The 25,002-nt window shown below is 40.7% G+C and overlaps 1 protein-coding gene across 1 annotated transcript in view; it reads right to left on the reverse strand.

The window, feature by feature from the left end:
* Positions 1 to 25,002, reverse strand: part of NR4A3 (nuclear receptor subfamily 4, group A, member 3) — a 29,462-nt gene that overhangs the window by 3,679 nt on the left and 781 nt on the right. Inside the window, exons 2-6 of the mRNA XM_012721240.1 lie at positions 24,745 to 25,000; positions 21,106 to 21,235; positions 20,495 to 20,667; positions 11,453 to 11,652; positions 7,939 to 8,117 (exon numbers count right to left, since the gene is read on the reverse strand). Coding sequence (XP_012576694.1) covers positions 7,939 to 8,117; positions 11,453 to 11,652; positions 20,495 to 20,667; positions 21,106 to 21,235; positions 24,745 to 25,000 — 938 coding nt within the window. The remainder of the gene's footprint in view (positions 1 to 7,938; positions 8,118 to 11,452; positions 11,653 to 20,494; positions 20,668 to 21,105; positions 21,236 to 24,744; positions 25,001 to 25,002) is intronic.

A 25,002-nucleotide genomic window follows, 5' to 3' on the forward strand; every position in this document is an offset into this window, starting at 1 on the left:
ACTTCATCTTAGGTAGTATACATTTGAAACTTTAAAATATAACATAGAAATGGTTAATGGATTTATGTGTCATAATCATAGTATATTTGAATTGGAAAGGATTTGAGTCATTTTATTCAAACTCCAACCTAAAGCAAAAATCCCTACCACAAGACACGACAAATAAGAGTGTGTCTGGCACCAGCTGACTTGGAGTCCACCATTTCACCCTGATGATAAAACATTTATAGGAATTTATATTAAATTCCTTTACTTAAAAGTATTTTATTGCACTCTCAACAACTTTTAGAGTTAGGTAAGAACAAAGATAATCTTTATTTAATAGATAAGAAATCTAACATGACTTGTACCTAGTCAAAATCAGCAAGTGGCTAGTTTCTTTCTCCTCAAATCCAGAAATAATTCCATTATACCAGACTGCTTTTGAACATTGTTAGATTGTTCTTCCTCATGCTGAGATGAATTCAGCCTCCCCGTAACTCTCTCCTACTACTTCTATGTACCTAATTAATTGATTAATTACTTCTTTCAACAAATATTTATTGAGTACCTATTCTGTGTCATACAATAGTATGGCCACTGAGTTAGAGCAGAGAACAAACCAGAGAGACAACAGATCACATTCCTAAACTGTGTGTGGTGTTAGTATTTAAAGGCTCTGTTGGATTCCTGTGACTCTTACTGTCTGTGCCATAGACATCTTTGCTGAGAAAAAGGAAGGCAAGGAGGGGAGATGGGGGAAGGGAGAGGGAGGTGAGTAGGAGGGGTAAGAAAGAGCAGGGAAGAGGCAGAAAAGGGAAGAGGAAAGCAAGAAGAGGAAGGGAAGGAGGGGTAGGGGAGGAAGTAGGGGGAGAGAGAGATCTAATGAAACAGATCTAGATTAGAAGTCTAATGAAATAATCTAGCTATTTAGGTCTGTGCTCATATTCTTTCCTCTTCATCTAGCTAAGGTCTACTCATCCTTTACATTGCAGATCAAATTTTTCTTTGAGGAAACTTCCATTTTAACCTCCAGTCTAGACATATTCTCCTGATATTCTAATTTTTCCTTTGGTTTTAAATCAGGTACTTATCTAAGTATTGCCAGCCTCACCCCTTAAAATATAAGTTCCATGGGGGGCATGGACTGTATTTATTCACCATGGTATCTTTAGCACCAAGCCTAGTGTAAAAGACACCCAATAAATATCTGTTAAATGAATAGGTAAATGGAGGATCAAGCACCTGTATGATACAATTAAATGAATACTTAATGTGCATGTTGCTCAGAAAAAAATTCCGTCATTAAGAGGCTAATAGTAAAGAGCTTTACAAACTAAAAGCTACTACATATCAGAAGCTTTGGAACAGCTTTCCTGGCTACAAAACTCACCACTTGGCTGGGTGACTGCATCTGTTTTCACATTTGTACAACAGATCTAATTACGGTGCATTCTCATAGACTGTTATGAGAAATAAGTTAAGACATGTAAAGTATTTGAAACAATATCTTAGGATATAGTGAATACTCAGTAAATTTGAGTAAGTTGTCAATGTCTAAAATTCATTTCCACTCACTCAACTTATTCAACATCCCCTCAACCAGCCACTTGAGTTCACCTATTTTAGTGATATCACAGTCCTCCCCCATCACTCTTCTAATAATCTCTGAAAAGTCCTTCCTCCTCACCCATTAGATTGAACTAGTTACAAGAACTCTGGTTATTATTTCTGTGGCGTTCCTTGCATCTATCTCCTCCTCTCAAACTCACTGCCTCTGGACTGAATCTTCAAGTTCTGTTACTAGATTGTTTGAATAGCTTTGAATGACCTCTGTGCCTCCCATCTTGGCTGTAATCTAATTCAGCTACTTTCACAACAGCACTTACTAAAGGACATGAAATAAAATAACACATGTAGAGGCCTTGGCACAATGTCGGGCACCAGATATTTGAAAATGGTAGGTTATTACTAGTTTCAAGGGATCCCTTGTCATTGCTACTCCAGTGTGGGCCCTGGACCAGCAGCTTCAACATCACCTGGGAAATTGTTCGAAATGCAGAACCTCAGACTCTGCCCTAGCCCTACTTAACCACAGTCTGCAATCTAATAATATGCTCAGTAATTTGCATACACAGGAAAGCTGGAAAAATTCAGTCTTGGTTCCATTAAGACTCTTGACCCAGTCTATACATAGTTTCCACCCAGTCTCTGTAAATCTCCCTCTCCAAGGCATAACTGTTTTTTTCCAATTTCAAATCATTATATTAGAAAGTTTTTCTTATCTTGAATGAAATGTTGCCTTCCTACAGTTTGCAGTTCTCTCTCTTAGCCCCTAAGAGAAATGCTAAAGGTTCTTCTGTATGGTAAAGAGCAGGGGATAATGAGGGAAGTGATGGTAAGCCATTGAGAGTCCCTATAAAGAAAACCAGCTCCTCTTTCTGAGCAGGCCTTCAGGAACATGGTGATAATAATAGGGTTCTAGCCAAATGTGTGTGTAATGTGAACACCAACCAACAAACAGGATTTCCTGCCCCAAGCTCTATTCTGTCTCTGGGAAGTCATCTCACGGTCACTTCTCATGTCATGCATAACATCCTTTCCTGAGAGGCAGTCTCTGGGACACTGAGCCCATGCTGGCCAGGAAGTCACAAGTCAGAGGGCACCCAGTGCTGAGGCTATAATAGTGCATTTCAGGCTGTCTGACTTGTAGGATCAACCTCTCTGAGGGTGAGGGACTGTATGCATGGCATGTACAAGATGCTCAATAAATACTACTGAATTAATCTGAATTGAAATAAGGTCAATTTTCAGGATTTCAGACCATTTGCTAATAACTAAGTGGTGGGTTAAAAATAATTCAGATTTTCTGATAGTCACAAGCAACCCATAGATTCAACTGATATTTTCTATGTACCAGATACCATAAATGCTAAAAACCATTATAAAGATGAATAAGACCTTTTTTTTTTTTTGCCCCTAAAAGACTGCTGTTGGAAAAGAAAGATATGAAGAAATGACTTAATACAATGTGTCTACACAATTGTAGGGTTGTATGAGATTCTTGTAGAATCTTAGACTTTACTGCATGTGCATAGAGAAATAACATTTGGGATAATAATTATGAAGGTTTCTCTAGTATCTGTTTCTCTGTAAAGTATATATTAACTCATTCAATTTTTACAGGAAAGCTGCAAGTAGATATCACTATCCCTAGGGAAAATGAGAAAACTCAGATTCAGTGAGAGTAAGGAACTTGCCCAACACTGCACATCTTGGAAAGAACAGGGCAAAATTTGCTCTTTTCCTCTTAAATCTCTAGTCTTGAACTTAAATCTTTAATCTTCCAACCCCATGATAACCCTCACTCCTTAAAAAAAAAGTCTTACAAATTGCCTTGCCCAGTTTACACTTAGTTTTTCCTTGCAATGTAGCTGATGATTATCTGATACAAAAATAGGGTAACCAGGTAACCATTTAGAGTGAACAGGGGGAGCTCCGGAAAGACAGCTGGTGGAGGGTGTGGCAGGATCAGACACCTGCCTGGCCCTGCCCTGTCGTGGCAGGATCGGACACCTGCCTGGCCCTTCCCTGTCACTATTTCACTGTGTTCTGCCCTGCGTTCTGCCTTCCTTCCTTTTGAACAGAGAAAAGAAATGCATGGGGAATTTTCTTTCAGTGCTGATTTACAAAATGGCATTTGGGAGGGCATTCAAGATTCTCTCCACCACCTGGTGACTTTCCAGTCTTATTTCCGTTTCTACTATTTGGGAAATGCATTTTACTTTGAAGGCAGGTCATAATGCTAGGCCAGCAGATAAATATCAGATGGAACCATTTTTTTCCCCCTGAAAATTCTTTAAATTTCTCAAAAGTTCAGGACCTACTCTTGGTTCTCACTACCAGAAGAAGAGTGATCACAGTCCACAGTGGATTCATGTCTTATCTTCCACATTCACTCCAAGGTGTACAGTCATTGACTATGCTGGCCTACACTTTCGTCATTTTTCTCTCCTATCTACTGAGATTACATATGTGATTAAACACACAAGTAATGCAGTGCCGCTGAACTTGCATTTCCCCCAGATGTTCTGAGGCATGCCATATTCATGCTATGCTGTTTTCTTGATCTAGAATGTCTTTCCTCTACATCTCCCATGTCCAGATGCTAACTCCTTGGGAAGCCACTCATGACTAGTACCTCTGTTTTTTCACACCCCAAATGTCAGCACTAATCTGGACTTATCCCTCCAATGAATTTGTTCCTTTTAATGATGAAGACTGTACACCTCACAGGGAGTTCATTATGTCATAACCATATGTGACTTCTAGGTGATCATATACCTTCTGATGATAGAATTCATGCACAGCTCATCTTTATAGCCATAGAGACTGAGCATGCCTGGCATATAGTAAACCCTTGGTGTTTATTAATGAGTGGAATTTATAAAATGTAATTCAGAAAAACTTTTTGGTGGGGGGTGCTTCTTATATATTAAACAGAACTTATTGCAGTTAAGTATCACCTCACTATGACCCCATCAGGAGCAAAGCCTTTCTATTTCTCCTGTGTCAGGGTGTAGCAGCGTTCTAAAGGAATGGTTAGGACAGATGAACTGGGGACCTGAAACCACACTTGACTAGCACAAGTGTGGGGAACTCCCTTTTACTGTAGGAAAGGAGAATGATCTGAAAGAAACCATTTCCTGCCCCACCTCACCACCTAATTTTCACAGAGAGAGAGAGTTGGAGGAAGAAGAAGAAGAAGAAGAAGAAGTAAAAAGTCATGTTTGTACAAACTCCCAATGCTATCCACATCTTAATAACGTTTCCACATTCTTCCTTGTATTTCTTTTTCATGAATTCTCGGTGTTTAGGGGTAGACAATTTTAACAGGAATTTTCTAATGCCAATAGGCACTACAATCACAATTCCACAGTCACCCTGGAAGATCAGTGGAGCTAATAATAAAAGTTGAGATTTCACCAGAGCCGTATTCAAAAGGACTATCCACAGCTACATACACTGCTGGTTCTCAGGCATTGCCTTTTCTGCCATTTCCCGATGCTTTCACTTATTTCAGCCCTCTCCCAAGTAGCAAATGACAAAGCAAGTATTGGGAGGTCTGGAAGTGAGAGAAGAGGGGCTTATTTTTCTTGCAGGTTATGAACATAGTTCCTACTATAAGCATTTGACACAGGCTGGCAGGACTGAGGGTTAGAACTGGAGATAACCCCCAGGACGAGGCGTATTCTAGGTGACTGCAGGTGCAGCTCGATTCCTTTACCAACACCGTCCCAGGGGGCCGCTCTCTCGGCCATCCAAGGAGATAATCTCCAAATGTACTACTTTCAAGGCTGCCATCTGTTGCTTTGCCACTGAGTCTGACTACCTAGATTTCCCAGGGGAAGGGCCATCATGCACCTCATTTTCGGGAGTCCCTTTTCACTATTCCTCTATGACATGTGCCCATTCAGAATCCAGATTGGCTACATGGCAAAGCTGATTTTCTGTAATCCTCACTGCCACCTCATGGAATAGATGTTCCTATCTTCCATTTATAGATAAGGGAACTGAGCTTCAGAGCAATGAAATGCATGTCTCAGTAGCACATTTATTTCATGTAGGCCCAGATTAAAATCGGAGGGTTCTGGATTCCAAAGTCCATGCTATTTCTGCCATGCCCACTTGCTTCCTCCCAGTCAAGTCACCACATATACGGACAGTGGGCTGCACAGCTAGACCCAGAGAACACACAGGACTGGCACCACCTTCTCCTAATTCCTATACTGGATTCTCAGCACACGCTCTGAGGCTGGGGCTGCCTGGCTCTCTCATGTCCTGTTTCATCGTTGTGTTTAAGTTTCTACTTAAAGAGTAACACACATCAAAATATAGCCTTAGGTGTCCTTCTTTTAAAACATAACACTTATACCTGGATTGATCTTTTCCTGCTTGACCTCTTTCCTCTTCTAACTTACGCTCACAACCAGCCAGCGTGGCAGTGACTCTTACGGTCAAAACTACTGTTGCTACAGTTACTCTTAAGATAAAACTCCAACCTCCCCACTGAGGTGTGAAAGTTTATTCATTTCCTGTCCCACCTTCACCTTATTTCCCATCACTCTTATTTTAATTGTTTCCTCCCTGAAATGTATGACAGTCACATTTTCAATGGCTTCAGCTAATTTTCATTTATGCTTGGAATTCTTCCTCCTTCCACTTTCACCTGAAGACGTCCTCTGCTTTTATCCCAGGATAGTTCCTGTTACTTTTGAGCTCATACCTCACCATTGGTCTCTGCATCCTTTGTGCCCACGCCCACAGCACCCCCAAGGCATTCACACCTGTCACACATGTATTAGTCTGTACCTTTCTTCTCCTCAGAGATGTGTGCTATCTCTGAAAAGCCACTGCCATGCTGAGGCAGAGAGCTGAGATCAGCAACCACTTGTTGATTAGCTAGATTTATGGCTCATTTCCACAGAGAGGTGGCAATACACTGGTTTTATTTATCAAAAGCCAAGACTGAGTCTAGGTTTTCTTTCCTTTCTTTAATTAACAAAACTTCATACTTTGTAGTTTTGAATGTTTAACTGTCCTAGGGAGAGCTGAGTGGTTTAGAAATGAAACTGAAAATTTCTGGAGTGCTGTGCTTGAGCCTTGAATGTGCTGATTTTCCTCAGGTGTTCCTGCATGCCTTTTGGAAACCCCTCTAAATCAAACCCAGGTTCTTGTAAACTGCCTGTGTCTTTTGTGCTATTAATTGCCCCTTGGAAGTCTCTGGCATCCAAAGTCTCCAATCAGAAGAACTGGGCTCCTCATTCAGGTCTAAAAATCAAAGACTGTTAGAAAGTCTGAGAGAGGGGACAAGCTGGTTCTTACCAAAGCATCTGCCACTTACTTTTCTTTGCCTTCAAGTAAGCCAGTACAGGATAAATAAGCTGAACCCTTTAATGTACTCCAGACATTTCCTTTAGTTACCAGATTGCCTAAGAAGGTGCATACAAACAATATACATTTCTGATGCACTAGAAGAAGGGCCCATCTGAGCCAAAGGATGCATTTTCTCTGCTGTGAAGCTCACCACTGCCTGAAAAGCATGTTTTCTATACCCAGGAGGGTATCACATCTGAACACTACTCCCAGTCCAACAGCCTGTGCTTGGGCCTGATGAAAAGGATGGGAGGTAAGTCCCATGTCTGGCTACCCTCTTCTGGAACCACTACCAGCTCGCTAGTCACTGCCTCACCAGGCCCTAGTCTGAGAAGGACAAGATCAAACAGGAGACTGAAGGGTGAAGGGGCGAAGGGAGCTGGGCTCAAAGGCAGCCACAGGGGATGGTATTCTCTCTTACCCGCTAGGCCTTTGTTTTTATTTCTCTCTCTCATTTTGCCTTGGGATCAGTTTTCTCCCAAAAGATAGAAAGGGGAGACTTCTAAGGGGAGAAAGGTTTACTGCTACTGGCAGTATTTTATTTTATGCTTTTGGTTCTTAATTGAGAGTTATTGAGTCAAACCCTGTTTTCTTTTTATAAATACCCATTTTTCTCAGCCTGCCAAAGGTGTGCATGCCATTCTTTGGCTTTACTCTAGAGGTTCACTAGCTAAGGACTGGTGAGAGGGGAAGACACATTCCTCTACCTTACAGGTTCAGGCTGGTTAAGGTAATCTTTTTTCAATTCTCCTCTATAAATAACCCTGAAGCAGCTGTTCTAAATGTCATCAGAGGCCCTATGGAAAAATAGATTTTCATATACTGGTTCTGTTGACAACGATAACTCAATAGGACATGTTACAGAGATGTCTTTTTGTTTAAGCTAGATTTTACTTAGCAGGTTTCCGAAAAGCGGCATTTTCCTAACCTGGGGTATGTGAAAGCCAAGGCCAGAATCCACCTTGACACAGGAAAGGAGGGAAAGGGCACGGTTGCCTAGGGTAACAGCAAGGTGTTGCTTACCTGTGATCATGCTCAGTGCTGACAGGCATGCTAAGGCTTGGATATCAAGATTCAGGCTCTGCAAACTTAAGGAAAAGTCTTTAATGGAGTCGAGCCACTCTCCAAATCCACGAAGGCACTGAAGTCGATGCAGGACAAGTCCATTGCAGAACACAAACTTATCTTCAGCAGTGTTCGACCTGTAAGACCAAGCCGTGGAGGGCGGGGTGAAGAAACAAATCAAGCAGGTCTTTCCAAGTGGGTAACACCCTAATACCCAGAACCCCAGACTGTCATGGGGCAGCCTTCAGAGCCCAGTGTGGGGCTGTGAAACCTTCCCAGATACCCCCATTTGTGGTCCTGGTCCACACCACCACTGTCTGTGCTGACTTCCTCAGTATCGGCTCAGAAGCTGCTCTCATTGCTAGAGTCAGTTGCCAGCTCACTTCTCTGTGGCAGGGACAGTACAAGACAGAGCAGGCATCTGGAGACCAGGGCACACCCTCTCTGTGCACCTTGCCCTTCCGTGCTCCTTGAACATTGCCTGTCCTTCATTTTCTTAAATGTCAAAACCCAAGAAGGCCTGAGGCTAAACACTACAATTCCATTGTGCAGACTCTTAAGCACACGGAGTACCTGCAAGCACCAGAAGTCAGTCACAAACTCAGAAAGAGCATAAAATAAAAGGAATCTTTATTTTGTTTTACTGTCTTTCTTCACAGTAGGGCTATAGAGGGTGATTTGTAAATGTGCCCCAATAGGTCATATGGTTACATCCATAGTCACCCTCTTCTTCTCTCATGAAAGCTACCCTGGAACTTCTACTTGGACATCAGCTTTTGGCTGTGGGGCCACAAACACACCTTTACTCTCTCTGAGCTGCCTTCTCCTCACCTTCCGACAGGAATTCTAATTGTTAAGATTGTAATGGGACTTAAATAAAGGCTTTAAAAGCCCATGCACAGTGGCTGGTTCGTAAGAGGAGCTCAGTGAAGATTAGATGTGACCAATTTCGATTCTCTGTCATCCTTACTTTGATTTTAACTTTTCCTTTAATTTTCAAATCTCTTGCCACAGTTATCTACCTCTCTGGGTCTATGAACAAGTTAATATCTCTTTAACTGCTCTTGGAGAATAGCTTTATTCATTCATTCCTTTCGCAAGTATTTCTGAGCATCAAACATAAGCCAGAGCTAGCCACTGGAAAAACTCAGTGGATGTGGTGTGTATAGTGTATGCCCATGTGGAGCTTATTCCCTACTTAACTGTTTGTTGCCTGCTTAGCAGATGACAGTCACATCGCTGACTCAATTTCTATGTACACTAGATTGGTGCAGATTATGAAAATTACGGACTTTGCTGTGATTCCATCTATGTGTCTCCTGCAGATGCTCCAGAGAGGCACACACAGCAGATGATTCACTGTCAGAGTTTAAAACCTGGACCTCAGAGCACCAGCATCAGAATCACTGGAGCATGAATTAGAGATGCAGGTTCCTGGACTTCCTCCAAGGTAGCACTAAACCAGAATACTTGGGAATGAGGCACAGGAATCTGCACTTTAAGTGAGCTTCTGGTAACACAGTATGAAACTGACAAGGGTGGAAGGGAAGAAAGGAAAGAGGGGGAAAGATAATGGTCTTTCCTATAGAAATTCTGGGGAAATGTTGGTACCATGTCCTATAAGTATACAACTACAAGGAGGCAAGGACAATGGAATTTGAAAACACTACATATTGTAGACTCCCCCAGCCCCTATAGAAAAGAGCATGAAAGTTTCTCAAAAGATTAAAAATGGGGTCCTCCCTTGGGCCCTCCCTGATGGCGCAGCGGGTTAAAGCACAGCACTAAGAAGCTTAAGCCACTTCAGCATGAGTTCGATTCCCGCCTGCCTGGGAGGTGATCCACATGGCGTGGCAGCCCTCTCCTGACCCGCCTGCTGCTCCCCTAGGCAGTGTACTTCATCAATCTGCCTGTTCTGCTCCCCACTCTATCTCTCTGGTGAATCTTCTCACCCTCCGCATCTCTGGCCTGTACCCCCGTACTGTATGAATAAATAAATAAATCTTTAAAAAAAAATGGGGTCCTCCCTGGTGCAGTGCAGGTTAAAGCACTGCACTCAGAAGCTTAAGCCAATTCCGCATGAGTTCGATCCCTGCCTCCCCCAGAGGAGATCCACATGGCTGGCAGACCTCTCCTGACCCGCCCGCTGCTCCCCTCAGCAGTGTACTTCGTCGATCTGCCTGTTCTGCTCCCCACTGTGAATCCTCTCACCCTCTGCATCTCTGGCCTGTACCCCAGTTCTGTATGAATAAATAAATAAATATTTTTTAAAAAAAGATTAAAAATGGACCTGCCATATGAGACCCGCAAGTCCACTCCTCGGTAGCTGCCTGCCCTAAAACCACAAAAACACTAATAAAGTAAACTGCACTTCCATGGTCATTGCAGCACTATTTACAATAGCCAAGCTATGGAAACAACCTAAATGCCCCTGAACAGATGAGTGGATCAAGAAGTTGTTGTCTGTATACATGGTGGAATACTACTTAGTGATCAAAAAGGATAAATGCATGTCATTTGTAGCAACATGGATAGGGCTGGAAGGGATTATATACTAAGCAAAATGAGGAAAAAGACACATATCCCAATATGGAATGGTATCACTTATATGTGGAATATAGAGAAACCCAACAAAGGACTAGTAAGTCACACTTAAAAATTAATCCTTGAAAACTGACTACAGAACTGAGGCAACCAGGGGTAGGGATGAGAACAAAGTGGAGAGTGAGCACAATGGACTGTGGTGGTGGAATGGTGGTGCTTTGTGGTGTGGTCACAGCACCAGAGGGAATCCCATACTTCCAAAATACTAACAATGATGTAAACTAGCATTACCTCACAAAATATAAATTAAAAAAAAAAAACAAAAAAAAAAAACGACATATTGACTCTGAGACAATTTTAAATTCCAGGTACTAACTTTCTGAAAAATCGCCACCTCTCTTTTGGTGTCACTGAACACAATAAGTTGAACCAAATCTACTTCAGAAGCTATCCTCTTCTAGTAAATGCTAGAGTTTACGATGCTGTGGGAAGTCTCTAGAGGCCCATCCAGTATATTAGAACAGTAACTTGTTAAATAGAAACCAGTGAGGTAAATGTGATGTTTAAAACAATTACTTGCTCCTATGACCTCCTTCATCTTGAGGATCTTCCTAGAATCAGAAGGTTGGAGCTGCAAGGGGATCCTTTAACCATTAAACCCAAGCTCTTCATTTACAAAGAAGGAAACAGAATGTCTGGAGAGGCAAGTAATCTGTGCAGGGTCTTACAGCAAGTCCCTGTTGGACCTGAAAGAGCCCAGGAGCCTGGATGCTGGGTCAGAGCTCTCCCCACTGTGCAATTCAATGTCTAACAGTACTTCTTATTCCCTTCTCGAGCAAACTTTTCACCTTTGGTTGAGTTACAAACACAGTAGGTTTTGAATGTTTTTTAAAGGAAGGAGTAAACTGAGGAAGATAAAAGGAATTACCTGATGGAAAGTCTAAGAACAAACAGCTCCAAAAAGGCTGATTCTATTAGTAATGTCTGATCTTCTTTAGGGAGATCAGTAAATCCAGGAATCTTTTCTGCCCAGCTTCTGGATACATCAATGGAGGCTGTCAGAAGGTTGTAGAACTGTTGTACGTGCTCAGCATCTGTGCCTGCAGCGGCCTGGTCAGTGGGACAGTACTAAAAGGCAAACCACAGATGGCAGAGTTAGCTCAGTTCAACTGGTTAATGACATCATTTGCAAATTGGCTTTTCCAATGCCTCCATCCATACTCTTAGGTCCCATGGTTTATCAAAGCCCCTTTGCACTCATAGTCTCACCTGCTTCTCACAGTGACCCTGTGATATGATATAATAAATAGAGTGAATTTTGTCACCATTTAATAGAAATTTGCTGACATTTCATTAAATGCAGTAGTTTTCAACCTTGACTGCAATTACCTAGAGAGCTTTAAACAACACTCATGTCGGGGTCATATCCACAATGATGCTAACTTAACTGGCCTGGGATGGGACCAGTCATCAGGAATTTTAAAAGCTCCCCAGGTGATTCCAAAGGGCAGCAATCATCACACAATGTATGTCTAAGTGTCTACTGATTCCACTGGACAGAACAGCTGTCTCCAAACAGATGCTTAATTAATCCATGGTCCTCCAAATGTGCTCCCTGGACAGCAACAGCAGCACAACTTGGGAGTGTACTAGAAATAAAAATCTTGGGCTTCACCCTATACCTAGAGATTAGTAACTCAAGGGAGTTAACTGTCTTGATATGGCAAGACAAGAGATAGCAATGCAGGCACTTAAGAGAGCTGTAGAAATTCTTATGTAAATATGTACCTTCAACTTATTTTATAGATGAGAAATCCAAGGATCAGCGAAGCAAAGAGATTTTCCCAAGTTATATAGTTAGCTGTGGTAGAACCAAGAGCTACACATGGCCCAGTGATTTCAAGGCCTAATCTGGCTGTGAATATGTCATTACTACCTGGTCATCCATGTTTAAAGCATTGTTATGTTGGACTCTAACTGGAGGCCTTCAGACATGTATTCACTGGGCTACATTTATGTCAACAGCACAGTGACTGTCACATAATGGTACTTCAATAAATCATGCCTGAATCTTGTTCCATGAACGAATAGTCAGGGGAGTTCCTTGTTTCGCCACTGTGCCTAAAAGCTGGAGGAAAAACAGCCAGTTGAAAAGCCAGTTGCTTAATTGGGGAACCCTACTTAATTATGCCCAAGGAAATGAGGTGCTGTTTTGATTGGACCTATTCCCTGCCCACCCCCCACACTTTGTGCTTTCCCAAGAGGCATCATGAACGGACAAAAGAAACACCTCCAAGGACACTAGCAACCCTAACCCTGTGTTTGTCCAGGTCCCTAACCTGTGAAATAATGCAGCTGTCCCACTTACTTAGTTTTCTGCGATAAATTACTTCACTTTTCTGAACCTCAGTTTGCTCCTTTGTAAAAGGGGGATAATACTTTCCTCAACATGTCATAATGAAATGTGAGACCACTTGTGAAGCATCCAACACACAGAGCACTTTTAACAAATGAGAGCATTGATGATACTGAGTGTGTCTGTAACACACTGTCCCTTAGATTCCATATTTATAAAAAGAGGGAAGGGGTTGAACCAGAAGGTTTCCTGTTTGCAGCCCTGACATTCTAGAATCTTATCACATCAAGTCCAGTTCAGAACCCTGGCTCCTCTATTCCCAATCACCCCCTTGAAGGCTGGGATTCTCTGTATATTCTATGATGTAATGGACCATGGGAGCCACGTGCAGGAGAAGGAAGCAGTCCTCTTTCCCAAGGATGTTAATTCCAGGATGGTGGCAGTATCCTGTGCGTAGACACCTCTTAATGCCCTTCTGCACCTATACTAGCCACTAAAGGAGAGTGGGAAAAAAGGAATTTTATGTTATTATTTTTTTACATTCTCTTTGATAACTCTAACTGCACTTGCTCTTTAAGGGCAGGATGAAATTGAGGGTGAACCATTTTTTAAAAGCTGGTAGCACTACACAGGAAATTAGCAGTGGGTGGTAACATGGAATAGAGAAAATATGTTGGATCAGGCAGCAGGTCATGGGGTCCTCCTCTGGGTTCTGGCAGTGACTTACTATGCAACCCTAGAGAAGTCACTTAACCTCTCTGTGTCTGCGTCTGCCTCTGAAGCCACTGGACTAGCCAAGTTCACTGGCTCTTGCTGAAAGTTTAGTTTCATTGTGGTCTGACAACAAACACTTTAATTTATTAAGGTGTGATTTATGATCCCAGGTGTGGCCTATCCTGGAGAATGTTCCATGTTATGGCTATTGCATTTGATGATTCTGAATGTTACTAATAACGTCAGTTATGATGAAATTGCCTAGAATTTAACACTGATTCAGCATTATTTTCTTTTGTAACAGTGTCTTAATTGGAGAGAAAAGGACTATAGGCCTTGGAATGGAGCCTAATATTTTCCTTCATCACTAATTTCCCTGATACCATGGCTTACAACTCAACAATCGCTGCTTCTAGTATTTGTTCAGAATCCTCCAGAGTGCTTAGTGTTCACCTGGAGCTCTCTGCAGACCTCGGCCCCTGCTGGGTTATATTTCATGCATCCTGCACACAGGAAAATGTGGTCCCTGTCTATACTACATACAAAATTTTCTCTGATTGCTCCAGCAAGGGGAAAATCTAGCAGACCTTGTGTGTCAGATTCCAGCCAGACGTCCTAGGTTTCACCTACAGTGATTCTGGTCCACATTCTAGAATTCTGGAATCAAACTGCATTCAACCTGAGGAACCAGTAAGTTGGGTGTGGCCCGAAGATTAGCATATAACACTGGGGGGGAAAGACAACCAAGTATCCCCTCTACAGAATATAACATTTAAAGAAACAGCAGAAAATATTTTTGATTCTTTTTCTGCCTGCCCTTACAGTTTATAAACCTTCACTTAAGGAATTCTGGACCAGCAGTTGGAAGAACTGGGCCCCAGTTTGGCTTCTACATTCTTCTAGCCGAACTCTGTTTCTGGACAGAGGAGATCTAGGGTTTAACCAAAGAAAATCTAGAGATATTTGTTTATTGATTCCAATTGGCCAGAGAAAGACTTTAAAAATGAATCCCTTTTCCTGTATGTGCTATTTTTATTCTAACCTATATGGAAATTGATTCATTAAAAATCTGGCTTTACAACCAGCCAAAGACACAGTATTACATTTACTGACAGCTGGTATCTAGAGGAGATTTCTCCAAAGCACCTAGAATAAGAATCTAGAGATGCCGATAATGATAGATGTTTAAAGTAAAATGAGTCTGCATATTTCATATGGCATCAACACTATTATACAAGTCAGACTTCAGAAATGGCCTAGGTCTAAAATAAAATTTTTAAGTGGGATTAAGTGAGATCCTTTGTCAATACCAACCCCTCCAAAATTAGCAACACAATGCCTTTATAATGTGAAACCTATTTACTTTATCTCACCTTAGTCCAAGTTAAATTTGTAATATAGCCTTATAATATTTTATCCCTCCCATGTTACTTTTTCCTGGGTCTAATTTCTTTATATATATTGAATGTGATCATTCTATGAGCCATAAAATTATATAAACATAGTAGCTTAACTTTGTTCTTTAACATAGAACTTTAAATAATAGCAATTAATCTGTTTTCCTCTACATTTCTTCTTTTTCAAATAATAAGCAACAAAGCTTAAAAAACCTTCCTCTCCTATCTGCGGCATCCCTTTATTTAGTTACTTATTTCCTTGATCTTTCCTTCACTGGCACGTAAGCTCAGTGATGGAGGAACTTCTTGACAACAATGTTCTCTAGAACAGTGCCTGATACCCAGGGGCTTTTTAACAAATATTTGCTAAATTAACTAATTTATGGAAAATTCACTTTTCTCTTGTTCATGCCTTCTCAGCACCTCCCCCCAAAAGCTGGCAAATAGGTCATTCAAAATAAAACTAAATTATATTGACAGTATTCATACCTGATTTTGCCAAAGAATCATCCAATGGACTTATTAAGTGTAGATTCCTGCCTGTTACCCCCCCTCTCCACCACACTGCTCCCCCACCTCAACACACACTCTAGCTCTGCTCCAGTAGGGCTGGGAGTCTGGGTACCACACTTTGGGAAATGCTGACTGTACCCCTAGTGGAATCCTAGCAGGTACAACAGACTGAGGGTCAGGGGTTGAGAAGGTTGCACAAGATTACTGGAGTGCACTTGGTCTAACCTCCTCACTGTGGGAAACTGAGGTCCACAGGAGGGCAGGAACTGGTCTGAAATCACCTAGTGAATTGGTGGCAATGTGAGGGTCTTCTGGGGAGTCCCATGAGACTGCTCTTTGCAGGAGCTTCACGCTGTTTGCTTTGTATTCTACTTGTCTTACATTTCTCGGGCTCTCATGTTGACATATTTAGATGCTATTTGCTGATGCCTGCTTTTATCTGAGCAGAATTTCCTGTATTGTTACTATGCTAAGTGACACCAATTGCCAGAAAACATTCTATTTTGCTGAAAAATACTTGAAATGACCAATTAATGAGGATGTTAAATATATTTTCTCATCGGTAATTATGCAAGCTATGAAGCCAAGCCTTGTATCTATATATACTTGTATTGCTAAATTAAAAGCAACTGTGAGGCAGAGAATAGCAACATTTCGAGGAGAAACAAATCAAATATGACAAGTTTTGACTGTACTGATATATAGTGATCTGAGCTCACTTTTGAAGGAGGGAAGTTTGGCCCAAAGGAAAAGAGAAGGTCCTAGCGCCAGGAACGCTTCAAGAGCAGGGAGCTGTCTTGCTGGCCTTTAAAACATTCATTCCCTCTGTGACTTGGAACACAACTCCTCCATCTCCCTTTTCCACAAGTGGGGAAAACCATTGACTTACTATCTTATCGGCACCTACAGTACAAAAGATTAGAACATACCTGTCTGGAAAACATTTTCTCATTTCTCTGTATCCCTGATTCACTTGGGGCAATTAGTACCTTTCATATATCGTTTTGGTCAAGAGAGCTATTTGGCTCAAATGTGACAGGGAAAATTCTAATTAAAATATAGTAAGCCATGGATATACACTAAAGTTTACATTGGTTATCACAAAGGAGTGACATTAGGCAAGAAAAATGTAGGTGAGACTTTCATTTTTCATTTAGCCACTTCTAAATCATATGCCTTTTAAAAAACTGTGGCTATATATTATCTAATAAAGCGTCTATTTTTTAAAAATCAAGTAAACTGAATAAATAGAAGTGGCAGTCTGGTGGAATTGGAACACTTTAACTTGAGTAATGTGTAAGGTCAGTGTTCTGCCACTTAACCTGTGTAGTCTTTATTTACTCCTCTAAAAATATGAAGGTTGAATGGGATGCTCTCAAGGTCACCTCTAATTCTATGAATTGTAAATATATGAAACTTTAAGGAGCAGATATTATGAGCATTGAATTTCAGTGAATGACATTCTAAGGAAATTACTGAAGCCATAAATTATACAACCTAAAGCTGGGGCTTAAATGATTATGTAAGAACATATGTGATGGTGCCTAACTCAAATGAAGCACTTGATAAATTCATTTCATGCTAATTTTTTTAGTGAACTAAGCAAGTTCAATTTTGTTAAATGACAAATCACAACACATATTCTTGTGCGTGTGTGTATAAAATCACTTGCATTTGGGGACAATAAGGTAAATGCCAGAATCATAAAAACTTAGGGCTGGAAAGAAATGAATATCATCCAAAATAATCTCTTCTCTTAAAGTTCTGTTACTTGTTCTCCTTAGTTACTTTTAATGTTGGTGAGCTCATGCTCCCATAGCAGTCCCTGTAACTAAGATCTCATTTGTCCTTGTCCTTAGAGTAAGCTGCAAGGGCCCCTCCTTCTCCCTCAAGAAATGCTCTTAGGAACAGCAGTCTTCTTTGCATCAAGGCAAAAGAGTGACCAAATTCCAAACCTTCTCATGTCCTGTCCACATAATTCCATTTTCTCTAACTACTTCTTACATGTTTCTAGAAACAGTGGATCTAAAACCCTGTTAAATCCCAACTTGGAACTAGAAGGGTGGTCTGATGGGACAGAGTTAAGGGGATCCTCGCCAGCTTGGTTCTGGCCTCATACTTCTACTCTCACAGTCAAGGCCATTTAGCATCCCTCCTTCCCAGCACACGTAACACCTTGCTGCATTATATTGCCTGTGTATAGAATAAACTCTTAACATGAACTACTGACAGGCCAAGGTTCTCCCATTTTTTGAAATCTAAATGCTGAGATTCACATTTATTTTTGTTAACTTTCTTCATGATGATTTCAGCCCATCCTGTTCCAACCTGTCGAAATCACTCTGAATGTTGATACTGACATCCATCATATTAGCGATCCCTCCCAGCTTTCTGTCATCTGCAAATGTGATCAGCATGCTTTCTATGTCTTCATCCAAGTTTTTGATGAGAACTCTGTATTTTTTTAAAAGTCTTTTAATTTAATTGATTTGGGTCCAATTTTGATAATTTTGTAAAGCTATCTAAAAGGAGGAAAATCCAAACTATGAGGTTCAACCCTGATTCAAAAACAGTGCAATAAAATAAATACACTTTACAAAATTGAGCCAGGCCCCGAAGGTAGCATCAATGTGACCCAGACTCTGGCACGCTCCATCTGCTATTTTGGACAAAGCTAACAATTAAATTGGATAAATGTTTGTTGATGAGGATGATGACTCCAGTCTAACACACTGAACAGTACAGAGGCAAGCAAACACGCTGGATTGATTTTTCAGTGTGGAGACAGTTCCCAGCTGGGACAACTCAAAGTGCTAGGGCGGCTTTGTCACTGAATGACTAATTAGGCCATGTAGCCCAATAATTGGATAATTTGGGGCCAAAAAATCACTTTTGGGTTTAAATTCTCTGGACTGACCATTAATTGCAGCTTCACATGCATTGGAACAATATCAGATTCTGCGCTGTGTGGCAGCATCGGCAGTGCATAGACGCTTCTTTAGTTCAGGCAGATTGTGTAAAGGGGAGGTCAGAGTTGCTTCAGAAAGGAGCAATATTTATTTCTAAATACATTTCTTGCATCTCCTCTCAGTGAAACTGGAGAAGCTGTGAACCTTGGTATTTAGGAGCATAGATTTAGGGATCCAATCCACTTGACTTCTAATTCTATATTTGATACATATTAGCTGCACGAACCTGGGTGACTCAGTCCTTTAACCTTTTCCAGTTGTAATTTCCTCATCTGTGAGTTAGAAATGATAATATCTACCTGAGTGATATTGTAATATGGCACCTGACATCGGTACTGTTTGTGCTCATTAGAACTCAACAAATGGTAGAATCAAAATGGCTTGGTCAAGGAGAAAACACAGACAGAACTGGACAAAATCTGTAACAAGTATTATCTTGTTTCAATTTTCACAATCCGATACTATTATTGCTTCACTGTAGGAAACTGAGGCATTACAAGGTATAATGAGTTGCTCAAAGTCACCTACTTCCTAAACGATGGTGTTGGGATTTTAATCTAGCCTGCCTGGTTCCAAAGTCTAAATCTTTAACCACAGCATTATTCTTTCAGACTATTATTTGAAACTTGACTTCCGTAAAGAGATGCTACTTATAATCAGAATAAGAGTCCTCAACCTTTGGTGTTAAGGATCTACCACCCTTCTATCAAGTCCTATGATCAGGTGTTGAGAGGAGGCTTCACAGTCTGTAATGAGGGTGGGGCAAGGGAATGAGGATCACAGTGGTGTATCAATCACCCTTTCATTTCTGTCAACATTGCAACTTAAGGGAGAGCACATCGAAGATAGGTTCATACTCTGCCAGCCATTCAACCAGAAGTTTGAAATATTGATTAGACCTTGGGAGGGCAATGTGGTAGTAACTGCCAAGCCAGATCACCCAACTGGGTGTTCTTGGGCTATGCAGCATGTGTTTCTATGGTTTTTAAGAAAGCTATGAGTGGAAGTAACTATCCTTGCATTTCATGGTTATTTAAATGATTAAATGAGACAATCTATCACAATATCCATTATGAAAAAATTGCTCAATAATTGTGATCCTTTTTCCTTCCTTTTTTGCTTTGTGTGACCCTGTCTTACTAGAAGTTTACTTTTCGAAGTGTTCTTTTTTTTTTTGTAAACTGCCTGATAGTAATGTTTATACATTTGCTCAGAAAATACTTTATCATGCTGCCTTTGTGTTATCATAATTTCTGGGAATATTGAAAATTCAAACTGATATTTTACAATACCCCATATGAAATTAAAATGTTGATATTTTTTGGTTGACTTAAACAACACCACCAGTAATCATTTATGGTTTTCAAAACATTTTCACAGACACCATTCCTGTGTGACTGATGTTCAAAACATCCCTCTGAGGTTAAATATTGTAATCATCTCCACTGTAGGGATGAGAAAGCCAGGAGTGGGAGCCAGATGACACAGGCAGGAAGCAGCAGCAGCACCGTTCTATTCCTGTCCTCCTGACACCTCCTAATGTCAAGGTTAAGGCTTGTTCCTCTCCATCAGTGGTCTAATCCCTCTAAATAAACAGCAGGTCAATCAATGCCCATGCAATTGGATGAACTACTTAAGGATATCTTGAGGCTCACCCACATGGTTTGATCACAATATGAAAAAACCAGTAGTTACTTCGTGTGAACCGTGAAAGAAATCTACAAATTATCATTCACCTGTGCAGATTTTCATTGGCACAACCACCAGGAATCCTGCAACAATGGTATGACAGCTGCAGCTCTGTCAGCATCATTTTTTAAGGCATTTAGAGAGTCAATAAAGCAAACATTATTTGATGCAATGGATGCACTGGGATTGCTAAATGAAGTAAGAATTATAGAAAAGGTATGAAACCAGCTTAGCACAGTGTCAGGCACAAAATCATTCAACCCACTCTTATTACAAGTATCAAAATATAGATTATGAGTATTCATTGGAAAGCAGGACATCACAAAACTTACTCTGGAATAATCAAGATCTCTGGGCGTTGAATCTGTTAAAGCTCGGACAAGGGCATTCATCATACAGACCGGAGGAGAAGGCGGGGAGGGCTGAGAAGCGTCCTGCTGTAATGGGCTCTTTGGTTTGGAAGGCAGCCGACCTCTCCTCCCTTTCAGACTATCTGTACGGACAACTGATGGTGAAAAGAAAGGGAAAAAAATGTCTTCAAAGATATCCATGAATAGTCATAAATGACAGAAAGAAATCAAAACAACTACAGTTGAACAATCATGAATGAGACCAACCTTTTAAAAGTAGTAGTAAGTTTGGAATAAGTTCACACAATGATTTAATAAGAGTTGAAACAAGCAGCATAAAAGCCATCCTATTCTTACGTTTGATAATGAATTAGCTCTAACAGTCTCCTTCTTAAATAGAACAAAGATGTATGTACACAAGCTCTCTATTGATTTGAGAAATTAGAATAAGTAGTCCTCAGCTATTTTAAAATAACAGGTTGGAAGGAAAGGGAAACTAGGAAAATACACCACCCCAACATAAATATTAACATTTTTCAGTGATAGCTGAGAATATGTATGAGTGAGCTGAATCAAAAGCATTATATCCATACCTTCTTTAACCATTCCAACACTGAGACATTTCTGGAATCGACAGTACTGACATCGGTTTCGGCGCCTCTTGTCCACGGGGCAGTTTTTATTTGCCAGGCAAACATATTTTGCATTTTTCTGCACTGTTCTCTGAGAAAATACAATACAGAGATAGTCAACTAGTAGTTTCTGGAAAGAGGTAGGACCTGACAAGATGTATTTTAATTACAATGTGAAAAGCGACAGTGCAATTCGTATAATTAGATAAATTTAATTTCCTAACACGCTAGCCTGCAGGAAAAACAATTTTATTAGTGTTAGCTGCTGACAATGAAAATCATCTCGGATTGTTCTGAAGCAAGTCTCAGGAGACATCCAAGTCTGAATGATAAAATCATATCTGAAATTACCAGGTCAACATATCATACCTTGGAGAATTAGATTATCTCCACTTTTAATATCCCTTTGGGAACAATTTTCTACTTGTTCTACTCCCCTGATTATTGCTGACCTTATTAAAATAAAATCAAAATTATCTGGGATGTACTTTGTTGACTATCACTATTGTAAGTCAAATATTATAGTAGCTGGCTTTGTTCCCCAATAGAGACAAAATCATCAAAAGCAAAAATCATGACTTGTCTAATTAAAGCACATAGAAAATAATGTTTTAATGCAAGAAACTCTCAACCTGCCTGTGTACCTTATTTTATAACTAACGGAATATATTTGGGTTGGTAACCTGGCCATTTTTTTTTTTTTTTGGAATGCAAGTATTAAAATTGAATACTAAAAATCACTCTTGTAGCCAAGAAAAAAAAATGAATGAAAGAAATATGAGAGCCATTATTTTCAATGAAAATTCACATTATTAAGTTATTTCATAAATGAATATAGACATAGACATCAAAATAGCCTTATTACAAAAGACTCATCATAAAACTTGGGCTTGGATATAAGATAATGTATTCTTCAGAATCACATATAACTTTAAAATGACACATGGAGAAATAACCATGCATATTTTATGCTCCAAAATTTTAAAGTGCTTTATTTTTTAAAATTAAAAGCATTTGTGCAAATGGCTGTGTTTTTACTACTTATGGTGAAATCACTCAGAAATAACCTGAACCTAAAAAACTCCAACAAAGCATTAGGTTGGAATTTATTTGACAAATTACATGGTAAGAAATCCAGGTAATTTGGGATTGGTGATGTATTTTGTGTCCAAAATTCTAGATTTACTTGTACTCTTTCAGCAACCCTCCACCCACATGTACAAGTTTTCACCCTGTTGCCTTTCAATTTCATTTTAGAAGATAGTTTCTAAACTGCTTACATAATACCTTAAAAAATAACAAAGCCAAATATATTCCTCTTGCTTTAGTAAGGTGCTTCTAGTTAAAAATTCAAATTTTCAAAATACCAACATACTTCTGAATTTCCAGCATTTAAATTCTTAGCAGTTTGTAAGGGTGGGAAATATGTGTTTCCTAAATGAAGCTCTTCTTCCTTGAACATGCAATAATTTCTAAAACTATTTTTTTTGCCATCAACCTCAGTGCTATGTGCCAACGTGAGTACCAGTGGCATTTTGCCTCAGGTGTACATTTTCCCAATAACCTGAAACCTTTCCTACATTTGTGAACAGTTTAAAGACAGGGAGAGATCGTTACAGTTCAATCACTGAATTCCCATCATTAACTGCACTTCATGTCACATTTTTAAAGAATTCAATTTAATGGTAGAAAGCCACTGGGTAAAACCTGCTCCCGTTCCCTTAATTAACAGATCTGTGGGGTGGTTCTTCCTCATCCTACCCCCACCCGTTCAGGTATAGATTTGTTTTCAGGGGATTGCTACAGAAAAGTGAAGCTGTTGGGAAACATTTAATTGACATTCCTAGGCTAGGGATATGTATTAGCACTCTAGTATTCAGGGGGTGATTATATTTGTGGGTTACTGGTAGTTTTTCTTAATTGTTTTTCTTCTTTCCCCCCTTTTGGCCTCCCATTTCATTGCCCTTCAGTATTTCCACTAAGATGCTGTAAAAATCAAATCTGCTCAGGGAACTCAGTTATTTGAAAGTAGCCCTTATAAAGTTTGAGTAGTTAAAAGGGGAAAAAATTGCTAAACCACGAGTTCTACACTTGAAACATCACAACCTTCTATATGTGTTTGACATTTAAGATATTGCACAGTCTTTCCACAAGAATATTCTCATTTATCTGAAGAATTTAATTAATCACATGAATCCTCTCCCTAGATCAAAAATAACTGTTGTTTGTTGGGATGTAGATCAACCCACAAACATGTGCATTTTTACAAATATTTTGTAGTTGACAATAATGAATTGATGTGTTATGGTTCTTTAAAGATTATGAATTGCTTTCATACATATGTTACCTTATTTAATAATGCCCTTTTCTGAATTTTATTCAACTAATATGGAAACTGTAGCCTGGAAAGACATGTCATACCCAATGTCATATAATTGGTTAGTGACAGCTCAAATACTCCTATTTGATTGCTATGACTCTAAAGCCAGCGTGCTTCTAGATAGATCTTATTGGCCTCCCAAGTCCCAGTTACCCAATCAGCACCCAGCTTCCCCTCTCCATCCTGCCCACCATTGGAGGATAGGGAGTAATTTTGGGGGGAACAGCGTTTATGGGCTTGTAAATGCTTGCAGCAAAGAACTGGGTTGGGTAACACAGAATTAAGTGGAGAAGTTGGAGAATTAACAGAAAAGGGAGAGTAGTAACATTCCTCTGAAATGTTAGAAATCTGAGCATTGGCTCAAGAGTCAGGAGAAACCAGCTGGACTGGCCCATGTGCTGCTGAATCACAGTGCACAGGCTGTACAAGCCTTCGCTTAGGTTTCAATTCCATAAGGATAAAATCTGGGGGAGACTAAAGACCCACACATAGCAAAACTCTCTGGGCCTGTAAGATAATGACAACCTGGCACTATGTGTGGAACAGAGGGGAGTAGATTGGTGACCTCCAGACTCCAGTGTCTATCTTCTTTGGCGGAATCCTTCCCAAACTGTCTAGCCAATTGTTCCTGTCTATTCTGCAGTTGCAGAGCTGTGCAAGGGTGTGTGCTATGCGGTTTCATGTGTGTGAGCTGTTATTCTCTCTCCTTCTCATTCTCTGGATGTGTCTCCATTTCCTTGCCTATCAAACAAGGATAATTACTATGTACCTGGGAGATAATGTTAACAAACATAGCCAGTAGTGGCCAGAATTCAGTCTCAGGTTTTTCTGTCTGTTTGATTCTAGTGTCCTAGCTCTTAGGGTTGCTTGAGATGCCCTGGGTCTGGCACACAGCCTTGATCCACAGAGGAATGCAGCGAGGTTTCTGCATGGTTGAGGTCACAGATCCTTTAGAGAATCTGTTGAAGAAAAATGCTCATAAAGTAATGCTGAAGTTGGGTTCACAGACCCTTCGAGTTCATCTCGGGGGTCTTTTTGTACTGAACCTCAAATTAAAGCTTCTTGAGAAAATGGATGTGGAGATGCTGGGAAAGACGGCAGGCACAGAGGGCATACCGATGACACCTGTCAAACTCGAACGGACTCATTTGGATGTTGTGGAGTGTCAGCAAAGGAGCTGGCCCAGAGGGAGGGGGCGCCAGGGGGCGGCGTGCGCTCACCTTGAAGAAGCCCTTGCAGCCCTCGCAGGTGCGTACGCCGTAATGCTGGCAGGCGGCGTTGTCCCCGCACACGGCGCACGTGCCCTCGCCGGACGACGAGCTCCTGTTGGGGGGCGATGGCAGGCTGGGGCTCTCGCCCAACAGGCTGGGCGCGGTGGGGGAGGCCGTGAGGCCCAGCGGCGGGAAGGCCAGGGCGGGCGCCCTCTTGGCCATCGGCAGCCCATAGGGGTGACCCTCGAGCGCGGCGGCCTGGCTGCT

The sequence above is a fragment of the Condylura cristata genome, unplaced genomic scaffold (assembly GCF_000260355.1).
Source record: "Condylura cristata isolate star-nosed mole 26May11 unplaced genomic scaffold, ConCri1.0 scaffold00006, whole genome shotgun sequence".
Lineage (NCBI taxonomy): Eukaryota > Metazoa > Chordata > Mammalia > Eulipotyphla > Talpidae > Condylura > Condylura cristata.